Source organism: Schistocerca serialis, chromosome 2, assembly GCF_023864345.2.
Source record: "Schistocerca serialis cubense isolate TAMUIC-IGC-003099 chromosome 2, iqSchSeri2.2, whole genome shotgun sequence".
NCBI classification, from domain to species: domain Eukaryota; kingdom Metazoa; phylum Arthropoda; class Insecta; order Orthoptera; family Acrididae; genus Schistocerca; species Schistocerca serialis.
In genome coordinates this window covers 504,495,569-504,514,345 of record NC_064639.1, presented here as the reverse complement: position 1 = coordinate 504,514,345, position 18,777 = coordinate 504,495,569, and the positions used below count along the sequence as shown (strand labels likewise).

Here is an 18,777-nt window from a genome sequence, read left to right as displayed (position 1 = left end):
GTCAACCAGGAAGGTTGCTCAACATGTGCAACTGAGTCAAAGTGATATGGTCCAGACATAGAATCAGTTTCAATTAATAGATAGTGCTGAGGAATTATGCTGCACAGGCTGTCCACATCTAATAAATTCACAGGTTGATTGATGTCTGCAACTTTTGAATGAAAGAAATCAAAGTAATCTGAGTACTCCAAAATTGAATTCAGTGTTTGAAGAGACTACCGGACATCATGTAACATATCAAACTGTTAGGAGATGACAGCATGATGCAGATCTGCAAGATGATGGCAAGCATCATATTGTACACCACAACACCATCGACTCAGTTGCAGAAGGCAAGAAACCATGTAGAATGGATGATGGACGATAACTTACTTGTGCATCATGCTGTTCTCATGAATATGTTTCTTCAACAGAATGGAGTGGCCTGCCTATTTCCTAGACATGAACAAAAATGAACATTTGTGGGATCAACTGAAACAATTAGTTTTTGGTTTTGACAACAACCACATATTCTGTGTATCTTACTAAAAATTGCCACCGAAGAGAGGAACAATTTGGATGAGAACTGACATGGCAATCTCATTACCAGTGTGCCGTTATGCATTCAAGCCTTTATCTGAGCAAGGGGAAGTTCCATCACACTGCTCAGCAGTGCTGTGAAGAAACCCCATGAGAAACAGATGATTTTATCTCTACAATTTTTTAAAATATTCTTTCATTATTATTATTCAATGATCTGACACACTGCAAATGAATATATATGTGCACCACAGTGTCAGTTACTGTTTTCTTTGCCATGAATTTCAAAATACAGAGATGATACAAAACTTCTGATAATAAGTGTATTACCATATATATACAGCTGGGTTGTGCAAATTAATTGTAACAATTTTGGTACTGCTCCACCTCCAACAATGGATCCTGTTATACTATAGCACTGTCATGGCATCAGTCTGATGCATTAGTAGCACATTAGAAGTGAAGTATTAACAGTTGTTAACTTGATAATTATAGCTACAAGTTCTCATTATCACTCATACATAGCAAAGAAAAACTTAAAATTATTAAAGAACCAGAGAACATTGGAAACTGTGCAATGAGAAGAAAGTGCAATGTGAGCGAGGCTTGTACTTGCAGCTGCTGACAAAACAAATTGCGGCCTCAAGGAATGAGCATTTTGTGCCAAGTGATTGCAAGGAAAAAATAGTGAATTTTCATTGCTACATGATTAATTTTTGCCATGAAGATTCCAAACCATTATCATAAATTGTTAACAGGGGTTAAACATCAGTCTATTTTGAGATGCTACTTGACAACAACATGAACAAGAAAGGAGAATGCATCATCATGATACAAACTGGCAGCAATGAGACTTACGGTAGTCATTATCCTTGGAGGCCTAACATCCATATCACAACCAGTAGATGTATTTATGGATTGGCTATTCAAAGCTGCACTTAAACAGCAAAACACTAGTTAATACCAAGTGAAAAAAATCAGGTTGCTGAATTTTCCCCAGATTTTGAGTGGGTGAAATGTGCATGGGGCTCTATCCCTCTACCACTGGTGGAAAAATCCTTCAAAAACTTTCATATCACAAATTCACTGGACAGAACCTAGGATGAAACTCTGTGGGAAGGTGGCCATGACAACAATGATTCTTCTGCTAGTAATGGTGATGAATAGAATCATAACATAAGAACAATTTTTTGTAAATAAAACACAAACTAAAGCCAATATTTCTCTTCTTGTTTTTCCTCTCTTAAAATTAGGGTGCACAGATTATTCAATGGCATGAATTACTTGCGTATATACAGCACTTGGGGATCAGAGTACATGGCTGCTTCAATGATTCAGGGAGTGCACTCTAAGTTTAAATATTGAAATCATGGAGTGATGACTGTGGTGGATGAACCAAAACACATAGAATTAACATGGAATTAATGTGTGCATATTTTTATTTTTTGTTGCAGTCCAAGGGAAATAGAGGAGCTTCTTTGTAAAAGCACTCAGTTACAATAATGTGAATGTAAGAAAGCATTATCAAATACATGGCATTCTACTACTTAAATGGCCATGTGCTGTGCTTCAGCATAATTTACAGCAGATAATAAAAGCCTCTATATGACATACATATAGTTGAAGTGTTGATTGGTTGACAGGCACATAAACAAAACTGGAAACATTGCTGAGCTCTGCAAAAATTCCCTCCTACAGAGCTAACTAATATAACAAAAACACACACACACACATCTACATAGTTCTTACCATTCACAATGTCCCACAGCTGCAGTAAAGAATATGCAGATATGTGTGTGTGTGTGTGTGTGTGTGTGTGTGTGTGTGTGTGTGTGTTGTTTGTGTGCGTGTGTGTGTTTGTGTGTGCATAAATGCTTTTTGTATTAGCTATCTCATAAGAAAGGCATTGTCCGAAAGCTCAGTGACATCTCCAATCTCGTTTGCATGCCTGTCAACCTCTCAACACCTCAACTACTTGGAAGTAGGAAACTTTACTTTTTCCATTGTTTATATCCCATCCTATCCTTTCTAGCGTTGTATTTCTGCAGTGCTGGCAGTAAACAGTATATGTCTTACATGTAACAAAATTCATACATACTAACTGGGAATTAAATTCTATAAAATTTTGTTTGTTTTTACAAGAAAATGACATCTTCAGAGTGCCAAAACATGGACCTAAACACCAAACAGAAAAGATAACTTTAGTAATTCACCAAAAATACCAATGGAACATATGAATGTATTGGCACGCATAACATCGCCCATGTCCATTCAGTGTGTCTCTGGTGGGGAAGCCACTTATATTACAGTTGGTCACATACAGATCAATAGTGAGTCAATATAAGTCTTCCCAGCACCTGGTTAACCCTCAGTTTTTCCTTTGTTAGCTGTTGTTATCCAACTTCCCCCTCTATGAAGTGCTCTCACCACTGCTATTATTTGTCTGGACTGGACTGTATCTGTTTTTGGATAATGGCTGCCATCCTTACTGATTTACTGCTTGACTAGAATGATGGTCCTATTAACTGTACTCCATGAGCTTGTGTGACATTTATCTGTAGAATTTCTATTTCATGACCATATGGTTTACACTACTGTAAGACTTATTTGGAACTGTGTTGAATACTGTAATTTCAATATGCAAGCATAATGAAGTAGTTATGGATGGATTTACATTAATTTTACTCATGAAGTACTGTTGTTTGGTTTTGTGGACTAATGGACAATTAAATCAAATCTAATTTTGCATTCAATAAGTGTTTGTTTGCCCTAAAGTGAGGGTTACAATAACACTAACATATCTAACACATGCAGCACAGCATGTGCTTTAATCTGAAAGGAGCACAAAAGTGTTTCCTCATTTTCAGTGTTTTGAAAATATATGCTTCAGATCTACACAAATGCAGCTCACAAACATGAGCACAGTCTCTGACAGATGGAGCCAGACAGTTTACTTCAAGATGTATATAAATATAAAATGGTTGTTTCTAACAGTATAAACAAATCATACTTCAGATTGTCACCTTCAGCTCTCAACACATCTTTATTGGTGGGAGTTCAGCTCTCAACACATCTTTATAGGAGGGAGCATTTCCCCAGGAAATGATGATTCTATTTCTTTCACTGCCCAGGCATCTTCATGTGCAGTTTTACTCCATTTGGTGTTCAAGACTTGAGTAGTATTCAACAATTATTGTTTTATCATTTGAAATGCAACCAATAAGGAAAATATGTTTTGTACCTCAGAAAACATGGCCCATATGCATTGCAATAAATGAATTCAGTCTCATCTTTCTAGTAAAGAGACACCAATTTACACTCACTTCTTTGATTGCTGTTTAATATCTGCTGTGATGTGATTGACGTATGCATCATCTGCAGTGACAAACTGGCAGAGAACATTAGTTATATTCTTTTTGAAATGCTCCATATATTCAATTTTACATTTAATTTTAGTCAGAATTTGACAAAAATGATATTCTCATTGCACAGAGTTTTAGCAATGACTCCTTATGTGAGATGTATCACTCACTTTCAATGAGAAGCCTATGATGTAATCTATTTCACACATCTTTACCCACAGACTACTACATATGATACTGTGCACTTTCTCAGTGTTTTCATCTGTATGGCAGGTTTTGAATATACTTCAAATGAATCCTTTCTATACATCATTTACAAGGAAACTATGATCACATTGTACAATACTGTCTCAATCAGATCAGAGCTCGAGACTGACAAAACTTGCTCTGGGCATTGTTTTACTGTTGAAGATGTTGTTATCACACTGTCATCAATGAGACAAGTTCCTGTCATGCTCAGTTAAACTATGAAGCTTTCATAATTTATTAATTATGGTTTCCATCATAGATGTAAATAATATTTTTATCAGTGCCTAATTTTGAGCTCCTTGACTGCAAAAAGCTACTTTGGCCCACAAAAGAAATCTACATACCAGCAGTGATCATGAGCATTGTAGGTGGTCAGAGAGAATTTTGGATCATTAGTAGTCACCAGCAGCCACAATTCATCCCCAAGAGAATGTGTGTAGGGACAACATGGGTAATCCACGTTAGGCAGCTTTGTGTCATTAATGGAGAATTATGCTCCACTTCCACTACTGACAACACAGGGGAGGAAGCAACTGTCAAACTGCCAATAAGATCTGGCCTCAATGAGGAAGAAAGATTGTGACTGATAAATGTTTTGTGTCAGTTTTCAGATGATTTTGAATCTGGAGTGGAGAAAAGACAGACCAAGCAGCATATGGCAAAATACCATATAAACATTGGGATCATTCAGAAGTTAGCTAACACTCATATAGAGTGTCACTAACTGAACAACACAGCATGTGGAAGGAAGTGAAGGAAATGCTGCAAGATGACACCACTGAATCTTCAGAGAGTCCTTGGTCCTGATCTGTGGTATTTGCAATGCAGAGGGTAGCACAAGTTATTCCTGTGATGACTGTCAGTGACTGAAAAAAATCACAAAGAAAGATGGCTGCACATTATTGTACTTTGGGCACCCTAAGTACTTGAAAAGAGCGAAGTACTTCTCAACTTTGGACATACAGGGAGGCTTCTAGCAAACTGAGGTTGATGAGGCTGACCAAGAGAAGACCTCCTCCATAACATCTAACAGGAGTTTAAAATTCACCCATTTCAGTTTTGTAATACTCTACACACCTTCAGACACATGATGGACAACCTGCTTCAATGCTGGTACTTAAAAATAACAACATAGGTTTGCTATATGGCTGACATTTCCACTTTTTGAAGGCATCTGAAGAACATCTAAGCTGCTTGGCAACTATGTTGAAGTATGTTCAGACTGCAGGTATCTTGTCTATCTGAAAAGTGTGTCTTTGCCACCCAAGAAATAAATATCTGGGGTCATCTAGTGAATGGCAATGGAATCTGTCCCAATCCAGAGAAAATAAGAACAGTTACAGATTTTCTGACTACTTGGCACGTTTGTGATGTGAGACATTTTCTTGGAATACACTCATACCACCAGAAATTCAGAAAGAACTTCTGTACCAATGAATGTGCCTTGCAAGAACTACCACATGGAGATGCCAAATTTTCTTTGTCCTTAAGGAAGCACTAACGTCTTCTCCAGTCCTAGCACTGTATGCCAAGAATGTTGAGACACAACTTCATACCAACACTGTAGGTGTAGTTCTAGTGCATATTCAGGAAGGTGCTGAAATGGTGATAGCTTATGCTTCCAGAGAACTTCACAAGTCCAAGATGAAGCACTCTACAAATGAGAAAGAGTGCTTCACAGTTGGATGGACCATCAATGAGTTCCAGCCATATGTATTTGGCCAACCATTCACTGTTGTGACAGACCACCAGTCTCTACATTGGCTGACTAGCCTGAGAAACCCATCAGGTCAACTGGTAGATGAACACTGAGGCTTCAGGAATATGACATCACAGTGATATAAAAATGGGGGTGCAAACACAAGGATGCCAACCACTTTTCAAGAAATCCTTTGGCACAATGCAGCAGCATGAATCAAATCTCAGTCATTTCTGCACTAAGTGACATTGTCATTGAACAGAGAGAAGATCCAGCACTGCTGAAAACCATAGAAGCCTTTTAAAAGGAAGGAGCTGACTGAAGGAGAACTACAATCAATAAACAGAGCACTGTGTAAGAGGAACTATGAAGCAATGGAGTGGAAATGATTGTTCATCATCCCATATAATCTATGGCCATGATGGTACAACATCTGATCACCTGGGATTTGTGGAGACTCTAGACAGAATCAGCTGCAGATATCACTGGCCAGGTCTCTACAGATCTATCAGACAATATGTGGCACACTGTGAGGAATAATAATGACAGTAGCAGGTGCTGCAATTACATCTGAGGCATCTGGTATCAATTTTGCCTGGAGCAGTGCCATTCCAACGAGTTAGAAATGATATCTTGGGGAGATCCCAGTGTCAACAAACAGGAATCAATGGATAATAGTCTGCATTGACTACCTTGCCTGCTAGCTGTCACCAAACCTGTGCCAACTGCCGACACTCCAGAAATTGCAAAGTTCCTTCTAGAAGACACTTCTGAAATGTGGACCATCCCATGTGATATCTCTGCTTATGGAAAAGTTTTACAGTCATTACTAGTATCAGAGTTAGTTTCATATTGTGACTTACCCACAGGATATCAACTGCCTAATGTCACAGATTGCTTTAATAAGACATTGTCAGATATGCCCTTGTTGATGTTGTACCAAGAAATTGGGATATAATAATGTCCATGTGACATTTGAATACAACACAGTGAAGCAAAACACTATAGGCTTTACACAGTTCTTTTTTCTCTATGAAGACAAAATGACAATGAATACACTGTTCCCATTTCATACAGATGGTACCGATGATGACTGTGTAAAGCACATCAACATCAGGACTAAAGCAAGACAAATGGCTTTCATATGGATGCTGGATGCCCAGAAGGAAGACTGATGGCATTATAATTCCAAGCACCAGCCAATGAAATATAACCAGGAAGTCTAATTATGGATTTCTCCAGCTGTGCAGAAAGTGAGTGTGTCAGAAAAATTCCTAATGCACTACTTTGGGCCATATCATATACTTCATCGTAAGTTGGATGTCAGATGTGTAGTCAATGATTATGAGCCTTCATCAAGAAAACAAAAGCACACAGACATCATCCATATCTTCAGGATGAAGCCCTACTAACATCCAGAGGATCAGTTTGAGGTGGAAGGTTCAAGGTAACTGAAGGCCCATGATTGTGAACTTGCAATGGGAGCAGTTACCTGTGACATTCATCACAGTGAAGATGATGTAACAACACAACCAGAGAAAAGGATCTGCCAGTGCTCCCAAACAGAGGACCACTGACAAGATTTGAATCGAGGATGCAATAGTAGTCCCTGATGAGAACTTCTGAAACAGTAAATCACTATTCCTCTAGAAGAGGGACCAATGCAATGATCTATGGTAGATGTGGCATGGCATAATGGTAAGTGTTGTTGGTTGGTGTGCTGCAGTTCACCAATTCAAATCCAACTATCAGCAATTATTTGTTATTTAATATTGTCATTTCTGAAACGTTCTTGAAATGTCTCATGTTTTTAATGTGTGTGTATATTCTTGAATATTCAGTGCCTTTATAAGTACCAGAATTTTAGAATATTCAGTGTTTGAATAAATAGTTGCACTCTCCATGACAGAATCCAGTTCTGCTCTAAACATGTATTGATGTGTGTAATAAATATGCTTTCTGTGTTAAGTGTTGTACTTCAGTGATGGCCCTGCCTTCAGATTTGGTCTTGGTTGTGGTTCCAACATGACAATGGATACAAGCATAATAAAAACAAAATTTCATTGTATGACTGCCATCTATGAACTACATCAAAAACATTTTTACCTTGCCTTCTTAATGTACTCATTGTCTTCCTTGACATTCCTGAAGAGCTGTATTTATCTTAAGGGTTCATGTAATAAAATACGAGAGTGTTTCATTCTTATAGAGATAGGAGGACATTTAATATTGCAGGGGAAAGTTACAATCTGCCATGAAAAATAGATGTGGTGGTGGATGTCAACGAAAAAAATGAGACAGTCAAGGAACATAACAATAAGAAATTAACTGAAGAAAAAAGTTATATGAATCTGGGTTTGGTTTCCCATTTAGGTTACAATGGACTTTCAGATTGATAAGGGCACCGATGGGTACAAGAGACAGAGTGGCCCACGGAATCTTGGTGTGAGTTTCTACAACAAGAGATGTGATGGGAAAGAATCTTTGTCCGTAGTGACAGCTATAACAGGTAGTAAAATTATCCTTTTTTGGTTTTTAACTTCTGTATATTGGCTAAAATTTGTTAACATGTCTTTTGTTTGTAATAAAAATGTAAAAATTACTTTCAACTATGTCACAGATGAAATACAGGTTTTCTGCTGCAGTTAATAACCTGTGAAAATATCTAAGTATTTCTATCGAATTTTCTTCCATCAACAAGTTTTGTAGAAATTAATGATGATAGCAAAATACATTAATTGAATTTTTTATTTAATGTTTATTTTCACTACATAATTCTAAATTTCTATAAAGTCTGGCCCTTACCACATGTAAATGATCAGATTTTGTCTATAAATTTATATGAACAAAAACAGTCTGTATGTTCCTTGAGTGAGCCTAAATTCTGTAACTTTATCCTGATGGTCTTTATGTCAAAAATATCTGGGAATAATAATAAATCTCTTGAGTCACCTCAGAAGGAAAATGCAGAGTAACTTGGTTTATGCTATACAAAATTTTTGTTTCGGTATTCCCTTTGGAGTTTTTTAAGTATGGATGAGGCACTTTGAATGTTCTGAGAGATCACATGATAGTCATGTAAATCTGCAAATATGAAAATTCCAGAAAAGAAACAACAAACACAACTGAGTAAAGACAAACACTGTCTCACTTCTCTGTGATGGAAGGCACATGGATGCACATAATAGTTGAACAGCTCAGAGAATAACTGAAGTAGTCAGGTGATGTACTACCAGCACTTTATAAGGTGTATTTGTGCATAGCTCTGTATACAGATGCTATTGACATATCAATGTGAAGGTGTGACTGGTGCAACAATTTCTCAGACTTACTTGAAATATAAACCTAACTCATTTACTTCAGCTAAACAATTTATCATGCCTGAGTCCAACAAAGGCAGCTGCATTGTATGAGAAAAGACCTATATTTTGTCTTTCTCATACAAAACACTTTTGCCCATATCTTGGAAAAATTCTAAAAATGAAAACAAAATTTATATCAATAAAAGGTCATCTTCTGTAATTATTATTGGAGCTGCTCAATTTGAAAGGTATGTTTGAATTTATTCCAATAATATCTGACTATATGTGAGAAAAAGGGTGTGGTCATCATTTTATTATTCTGGAAGTGGTGCAGTTTGAGTAGATCTGGTCTGCTATCTTCTTTTAGTAGCAATGTAGTATAATTCACATTCATTTTTCTGTCTATTGGTCTGTTTAGTTTTTGCCATAAACTGTTGATAATAAAACCATGGCTTTGTTCCTCTTAGTGACATTTCACCATGCAAAAATTGACTTGAAATGCAAAGATACATGATTTGACTGTTCTGGTTTTATTTGTTATAAAATCTGCAGAGTTCTCTGAAAGAATGCCAGATCTCTTCAATATTGACCCACCAACGTTGTAAGAATACAGACAGTTGTCGACAAATTCTTGGTGAAAGTTTGGAATTCTGCTCCCATAACTATGTCCAATGAACCATATGCAGCAATATAAATAAACAGCAGCTGATATGTAATGGGATATAGCTATTACAGAATACTGACTCATTTACAGAAACAGAAAAAGTTAACTCCATTTCAGTTTGGCTTTTGTGAAAGAGTGTCCATGGGAAAAGTAAAGCAAGATGCCACAAATGAAGTCCTGACTTATCTAAACAAAAAAAACATAATCCTATTGGTTAAAGCCATACTGAGGTGAATCTGTGGCCTGGCAGAACTGCAAAAGGTGTGTCCCTTAACATCCTGCTGTCCCCACCAACCTTGACAAAGTTACTTATTTGCAGTGGTTTTATTTGCATATTTAGCAAATATTATAATCTTGTAAATAGGTTTAATAAAAATGAAATTTAGTAAAACTGAATGTGCACTGAGATTTGATACAAGAACTGCCTGGATTAAATATTTAGTATAGTGAATAGCAAAACAAATTGTGACTGACAATGCTTTGCCATGTTTCAGAGTTTTTTTCACATTGGAAAAGTAACAAAATGTCTAATAAATAAGTAATGTAATTGGATAAATAAAAAATGTGGTAACCAGATGGTGACAGGAGAACACAAATATAAAACAGTGTTTTACTTATGCAAGCTTTCAGAGCCTGTGGCTCCTTCTTCAAGCAGAAGGGTTGAAGGGGAAGGAAGGAGGAGGAGTGAAGGGAAAGGAACTGGAGACATTTAGGAAAAGGGGTACAGTTTGGAAAAGTCACCCAGAATTCTGGGTCAGAGGAGACTTATGGGACAGGATGAGAAGGAAAGACTGATTGTTAGAGACTGCACTGGACTAGATTTGAAAACCTGGGAGCTAAAATTTGGAAGACAGGGTAATATGCAAGACAGAGATTACTGATAAAACATCATGTGTGAGTTAATAGAGTGAAAAGCTAAGTACATAGTACATAGCAGAGGTGAGAGATGAATGGTGAAAAGCAGACAGGCCAGAAAACAAAAGATGTAGAAAACTAAAACAGATTGAAGAAAGGAGTAATTACTGTGAAGAAATGCTGAGACAGAAGAAATTAATGTAAATTATGGCCGGATGAGTGGTGAGAAATCAGAAAACAAAAGATGTAGAAAACTAAAACTGAGTGAAGAAAGTAGTAATTACTGTGAAAGCACACTGAGACAGAAGAAATTAATGTAAATTATGGCCAGATGAGTGGCAAGAGCCAAGGACATGTTGTAGCACTAGTACTCACCTCTGAGGTTCTGAGAAACATGTCTGGAGGAAAAATCCAGATGATATGTGTAGTGAAACAGGCACCGACGTCATGACTGTCATATTGTAGAGCATTCTCTGCAAAAGGATATTGTGTGTTGCTGATATACACCCTCTGCCTATACCCATTCATCCTAACTGATAATTTGGTGGCAGACATGCTGATGTAAGAGGCCGAACAGTGTTTATGTATTAGCTGGTATATGACATATGTCATTTCACAGTTAGCTCTCCCTTTGATAGTATAAGTTTTGCCAGTTACAGGACTGGTATAGGTGGTGGTAGGAGGGTGCGTAGGGAGGAGTCTTGTAGCAGAGATGGTCATAGAGGTAGGGGCCATAGGATAGGGAGATGCGTGCAGAGGAATCATAGGGTCTGAAAAGGATGTTGCAGAGATTGGGAGGGCGATGAAAAGCTATTATAGATGTGGTGGGAAAAATCTCAGACAGAATGGATGTCATTTCAGGGCATGATTTTCAGAAGTAATGGCCTTGTTAAAGTAGCCAGTTAATACATTCAAGAACAGTATAAAATTTAGTGACGAGTGGTGTGTCCCAAAGTTGTTTCTTGGAGGGGTCAGCAATATTAGGATTGAGTGTGATGGCTCAGGAAAACTGCTTTTGAACTAAGATGGTGGGGTAACTATGTCCAGTGAAAGCTGAGCTGAGAATGGTGATGTATGGCTGTAAGGCATCTGCATATGAACAAACACACATATCAAAAAGTTTTTCACCACCTCAGTTCTGAGAGTTCAGGAACCTGTATAGAAAATTGGAGTAGAAATCAACATAAACATCCTTTCCACCCTTTTTATTGCTCATGAAAACCACAATTGCATGTTGTACCACCATACAGTGAGACCTTCAGAGGTGGTGGTCCAGATTGCTGTACACACTGGTACCTCTAATACCCAGAAGCACAGCCTCTTCCATTGATATATGCCTGTATTCGTCCTGGCATACTATCCACAAGTTCATCAAGGCATTGTTGATCCAGATTGTCCCACTCCTCAACTGTGATTCAGTGTAGATCCCTCAGAGTGGTTGGTGGGTCATGTCATCCATAAACAACCCTTTTCAGTCTGTCCCAACCATGTTTGATATGGTTCATGTCTGGAGAATATGCTGGCCACTCTAATCAAATGATTTCATTATCATGAAGGAAATCATTCACAAGATGTGCATGATGGAGGTGCAAATTGTCGACCATGAAGACAAATGCCTCACCAATATGCTGTTGATATGGTTGGACTATTGGCCGGAGGATGACATTCATGTATCGTACAGCCATTACGTCACCTTCCATGTTCACCAGAAGCAAATGTTGGCCCCCACATAATGCCACCCCAAAACATCAGGGAACCTCCACCTTGCTCCATTTACTGGACAGTGTGTCTAAGGTGTTCAGCCTGACTGGATTGCCTCCAAACATGTCTCCAACAATTGTCTGGTTAATGGCATATGTGACACTCAGCGGTAAAGAGAATGCGGTGCCAATCCTGAGCAGTCCATTCAGCATGTTGATGGGCCCCTTTGTACCGCACTGCATGGTGTCATTGTTGCAAAGATGGACCTTGCCAGGGATGTTGGAAGTGAAGTTGCAGATCATGCAGCCTATTGTGCACAGTTTGAGTCTTAACACAACATCCTGTGGCTGCACAAACAGCGTTATTCAACATTGTGGCATTGCTGTCAGGGTTCCTCTGAGCCATAATCCATAGGTAGCGATCACCCACTGCAGTCGTAGCCCTTGGACAGCCTGAGTGAGGCATGTCATTGACAGTTCCTGTCTCTCTGTCTCTCCTCCATGTCCGAATAACATCGCTTTCGTTCACCCAGAGCTGCCTGGACACTTCTCTTATTGAGAGACCTTTCTGGCACAAAGTAACAATGTGGACATGATCAAGGCACAAAGTAACAATGTGGAAATGAACAAACCACGTTAATGACCATCTAGGTATGGTTGAACTACAGGCAACCTCCTTCCTGGTGGAATGACTGGAACTGATCAGCTGTCAGAACCCATCCATCTAATAGGTGCTGTTCATGCATGATTTTTACATCTTTTGGTGGGCTTAGTGACATCTCTGAACAGTCAAAGGGACTGTGTCTGTGATACAATATCCACAGTCAACATCTATTTTGAGGAGTTCTGGGAACTAGGGTGATTCAAAACTTTTTTTGATGTGTGTATGTTTGCCATGAATGCCAAGGCTGTATGGGAGGGAATGTTTGACACAGAAAGGAAGGCAACTGTCAGAAAGTAAGTGCTGTTGTTTTTTAGTAGTTTAATGTTGACAGAAGTGTTTAGCTGGCCCTTGCTAATCATGAGATCAACATCAAGGAAAGTGGCATGGAATACAGAATAGGACAATGTCAGATATAATGTGGTGAAGGTATTTAGAGACTCCAGGAATTTTAAGAGGTCAGCCTCACCATGAATCCATACGGCAAAGGTACCAACAATGTATCTAAATCAAAGCAGGGGCTAAACACTTATGTATCTCAGGAAAGCTCCTACCAACTGACCCATGAAAAGTTGCTGTAGGAAGTACGCAAATTGAAAAAGAGAGAAAGGGAGAGAGAGAGAGAGAGAGAGAGAGAGAGAGAGAGAGAAAGAGAGAGAGACAGAGAGAGAGACATGTGATAATCCCCTCCTCTCTCCTTCATACCTCTTCTATGTTACCACAGGTGATGTGTCACTGACCTCATTAGTACCAAGACTGCAGTACACGCAAGGTGCCTATTTGCTTCCCCCACCCTGAGTGGAATGCATAAGTTCTAATTAATGTTCAACCTACAGTCTTCTACATTTGTTGTACCCTCTGCAGAAAACAGCCCGTAGGTCGTAAATCCATTGAGGGTGTGATACACTCTTAGAAAACATGAGAAACTGCACAATTACATTCCACTTTAGAGTCTCAAATAATTTCCATTCTTCAACAAAATAATGAACTGCATATTTCTGTAATTACTACCACACTGTTAGCCAACTACATGTCCAAATAACCATACACATTTCATCAATTTCTTCATCATCTGCAGAACTAGTTGGCATATAAACTTGTACTACTGTAGTAGGTGTGGGCTTTGTGTCTATCCTAGTCCCAATAATGTGTTCACTGTGCTGTTTGTAGTAGCTTACCCACACTCCTATTTTTTTTATTCATTATTAAACCTACTCCTGCATTATCCCTATTTCATTTTGTATTTATAACCCTGTATTCACCTGACCAAAAGTCTTGTTCCTCCTGCCACCGAACTTTACTAATTCCCACTATATCTAACTTTAACCTATCCACTTCCCTTTTTAAGTTTTCTAACCTACCTGCCCGATTAAGGGATCTGGCATTCCACGCTCCGATCCGTAGAACGCCAGTTTTCTTTTTCTATGCCCACATATGCTACTTAATTGCCAACTTACACATTGCCTTTTGCCTTTTCTCCCTCATTCTTCATAAATGATTGGCTAGCTTTTGTGTCCCCTAATAACCACACTTCTTCTTTCTCTTAACATGTAAATAACTGGCTGACTTTTCTGTCACATAACCTATAGCTCTCCATTTACCTCTTTTCTCTCTCCGTAAATAATTGGCTGACTTCCCTGTCACCTAATGAACATAACTATCCATTAACTATAAACCTTTTGACAGGACTGTTCTTAGCCTATCAGTGTATCATAATTAATTACAGCAGAAACCACTTCACCATTTAAATTCATACTACAGAGTAACAATATATCTATAATCTCAAGACAACATTCAATTATTTTCATTATTTCTTGCCACTAGAATTTCTTCTAATGCACATTGTCATATTTGCTTACCTAGTTTAGCATCATCCTCTTCTTCTGCAGCCTTAAGCTTATTTTTATGCCTTATTTGATCTGTGTTATATATAATAGCTCTTGTCGTACTTTTGTATTCTTAAAATATTTTCAAACATAAAGATTTATTTGTTGTTGCTGTAAATATTTAAAAATTGTTCCACTATGTACTTTGTAACATGTGTTTTGTTATGTGCATTAATATGGTACTGGTGTCTTGTTGTACCTATATACTGAATTCTCTTGCTGGTGTATCTGTAACCCTATATCTTGTATACTTGGGCCTCTCCACATGAATTCTGTCAAATATATGTTTTTCATCTGTGCTACACAGATGCTTATTCTGCTGGAGTACTTCGTTTCTGTCATAGCTTGTTTCTTTATTGTCATATTCAGTATAAACAAATTTCCTCATCTTAACCTTGATAGTGACGAATATTAAAGAAGACAGATATAGTTACAAATGAAAGAAGGGGAATAACTAACAGTGGAAAAAGAAAATAAAGTATGCTGTCAGTTAACTTGGACACCTGTTAATCATCAGTTACCTAGCAATACAAAGAATGTTATTGCCCCCTGAGGTTAGCATTCATAATATTTTTTCATGTCACTGACTTACATTTCATGTAATGATTGTTGTGATGGTACTTCTGTAGTATATAATGAAGTACTTCATTCAAAACTTTCTCAAATACAGCCACATAATCTAGCCCCATATGACACTTCTTAGAACTGAAGTGATAGCTTTGTCTCCCATAGACTAATGCAGTATACCTTTGACCATTTTCTGCTAGCAGCCTCTGACACAAGCTTGCTGTCAAGCCCTTGTTTATTACTAGCTAAATGCCACTGAACTTTGGTATGGAACCTTTTAGATCTTTACTTCTAACCATTTGCAATATATTACTTTTTCACCAACAACCCTTATGTCCATAAATACTTGACCTCTCGCTCTGTTTTCTATGCTGCAAGACCCATCTTGATTCAAGAATGCTTGAATAAATTCTTTATATGTTTTATATGTGTTACTTTCCCTTGTTTCCCATGATTTTGTGTTTCCTTCTTGCCTACTGGCCACAAAATACAGTTTTTGTTGTTCTGCCATGTTTTCAGGAATGATGCCATCAGAATGCCCAATGAAGGCTACTGGATATATAGTCCCTTTACTAGAGAAATGTTGGAATTTATAAACATTAGTGTGATTTGCTATGTCCCTTACATGAACAATAACTTTCTTGTTCACACCACACTTCTACTTTTTATGTAACTTTATTTTCTACTTTGTCTTGCATCTCAGGGAGTACTTTGTGCTCTGTTTCTGTCAGTTTACTCTGAATCACAACTGTCTTGCCTTTTCAAGAGGATGCTACATGTGAAATATTACAATTAAGTACTTCATTATCATTTTGATACTTTGTAAATTATTATGCTTACCCTGACATTCTTTCATAGCTTTTCTTTACTTCTGTCTTACATTAATAATTTGTTAATTGTTATTTCTATCAGCCTATTTTGATCCTGCAAATTCTTATTAAAGTTTTTGGTTTTACAGTCAACCTTTTGATTAATTTCTGACTTAGAAACTTATGATTTTTTACACCATTCTTTTGATTCATAATCTACTTTCCTACAACATCCCACAGTTTAACTTTAAGATGCATGCATTAAACTTGGCATTAATTTGAGTTATTCCTACATTGACTTCTTTTAATCCCTTTCCTATTTTCTCTATTTTTTGTGTTTTTCTCAATTCCTCTTTATTTTCCTTTTTTGCCACTTTTTGTACTTGGAAAATTAATTTTAGCATTAACCTTACATACTGATCATCCTGAGTTGGCAAATTGTCAGCTGATGCTGTACCATAATTTGCTTCTTTTTCCCTGGACATTTTACTAATACTAATGTTCCAGTAACAAATCTTATACTGCTATATGCAAGTGCAACTCTTACACTGTTATTCTTTCTTGATACTGCCATGGATTCTTATAGTTGTGGGTTGCACCACTGGCTGCAACTCCACTGTCATGGTGTGCTGAAGCTGGCACTTCTCAAACGCAACCTGTACTGCTAACTGCACCAGTCATTGCTTGCTGCTGCTGCACCTGTTGTCTGTGGTTGTTGTGCATGTTGTACCACCTTGTAGCATTAAGAGTCATTAGGTGATGATTAATAATGTAATCCTTTGGATTACACACTCAACGTTAACTTTTACTCTCATAGCACTTCAGCACTTCCTATTCCTCACTTATTGATACTACCTTCATTGTAATGGAAAATCTGATTTTGCAGCATCAGACATTATAGTTCAACTAAAGTTCAAAGACAGTTCAAACACCATTCAGTGCCTTCTTATCACAGTTCTTATACAGTTCTCTGGTCATTCACATTTCACACATGAAAGGAAGAGAGTGGGAGATATATATGTGTATATGATAAACCCCTTCCATCAAAAACTTCTCTGTATTACCACAGATGGCATGTCTCTGACCTCATTAGTACCAAGACTGCAGTACATGTGAGGTGCCTATTTGCTTCCACAACCCAAAGTGCAATGCATAAGTTCTAATTAATGTTCAGCAACCAGCAATCTTCTATAGTTGTTGTCCTGTGCACAGAAGACAGCTTGTAGGTCATGAATCCCCTATCTTGAGGCTGTAATAAAATCTCAGCACAGAACTGATATTCTATAAATAACTAAATATCCAATTAGTTTATTTATACTGGATGCTACTTACTTTTTATTAGCAGATCATAAGACATTGCACAGTTACATTCAGCTTTAGAGTCTCAAGTAATTTCCATTCTTTGAAAAAATAATGAACTGTGTATTTCCGTAATTACAGTCACACTGTTCTCAACTACATATCCAAATAAACATATATTTTTAATAAAGTTTTAACCTGATGCTTACTGCAGTAGACAACATGTGTGTTCTCTAAGACTGTCAGTCCAGCTCTCGCATTTACAAGCCATACATTTATAATGAAATGTTAACTGAAGCCGATAGTGGCAGACTACATGTCAGTCTTCTGAGACAGCTGAACCAGTTCTTATATTACAGCTGAATAACTTTGCCCTCCATCCAAGTTACGGGCAATCTGAAGATCACCAAACTGCTTCATCTGCCTTTCTGTTTAGCAGATGTTTATTATTCTGCTGGTTACTAATACTTGTGAAACAATGGAATAATAGCACACTATTGAGAGATACTTTAATATGAAGCTTGAGTATATATGCTGTTTGTTTTCCTAATATTAATAACAAATGATTATCATTTTAGTGCACAAATTCCAAACACAGCTGACAATTGTGGAGAAGGACCACAATTTAGGCAATCCTTCTCACAATACTCTCATCAAACAAACTACCTGTCTTCGGTATGTCACACCACATTGTGCTGCCTTTCCACTGCTGTCTACTCAACTTCTCTAAGGAGAGTTTCTAGTTGCTGAATATGATGGCTGTAAAGCCAGAAATATTACAGAAGGAGCCATTATGTTTCCACTGGCCATACCCCTTATCTGTCTGTATGTCTGCCCTCAAAGGTGAAAAAGCTGTTGGTAAGTATAAAGTTGATGAAGGTGGCAGGAGGGGTGTCATAAGTTTGGAAACAAGTAGGCTCTGATTAAGGAAATTTTCAACAGCAGACAGTCCATATGCGTGGTGAATGTTGTTATAGAAGAGGTGACATTAATGATGAAATGAATGGGGTGTGGTGGGTGTTTTTAATACAGGATGGAAGTCTCTGTACTATGGGTTACGTGTGGTGATCAACTAAGGCAGATATATATTTGGTGGTTGCCTTGAAGCCAGAAACTATAGGAAATCCATGATGATTGGATTTGTGGATCTTAGGAAAAAGGTGATAAGTGGGTAGGTGCGTATGCTTGGTATGAATGGATTGCAG

General features: G+C 37.7%; 1 protein-coding gene across 1 annotated transcript in view; it reads left to right on the top strand.

Annotated features, from left to right (window-relative positions):
• The window catches only part of LOC126457466 (hemolymph lipopolysaccharide-binding protein-like), a 91,549-nt gene that overhangs the window by 14,025 nt on the left and 58,747 nt on the right, over nucleotides 1–18,777 (top strand). Inside the window, exon 3 of the mRNA XM_050093757.1 lies at nucleotides 8,203–8,338. Coding sequence (XP_049949714.1) covers nucleotides 8,203–8,338 — 136 coding nt within the window. The remainder of the gene's footprint in view (nucleotides 1–8,202; nucleotides 8,339–18,777) is intronic.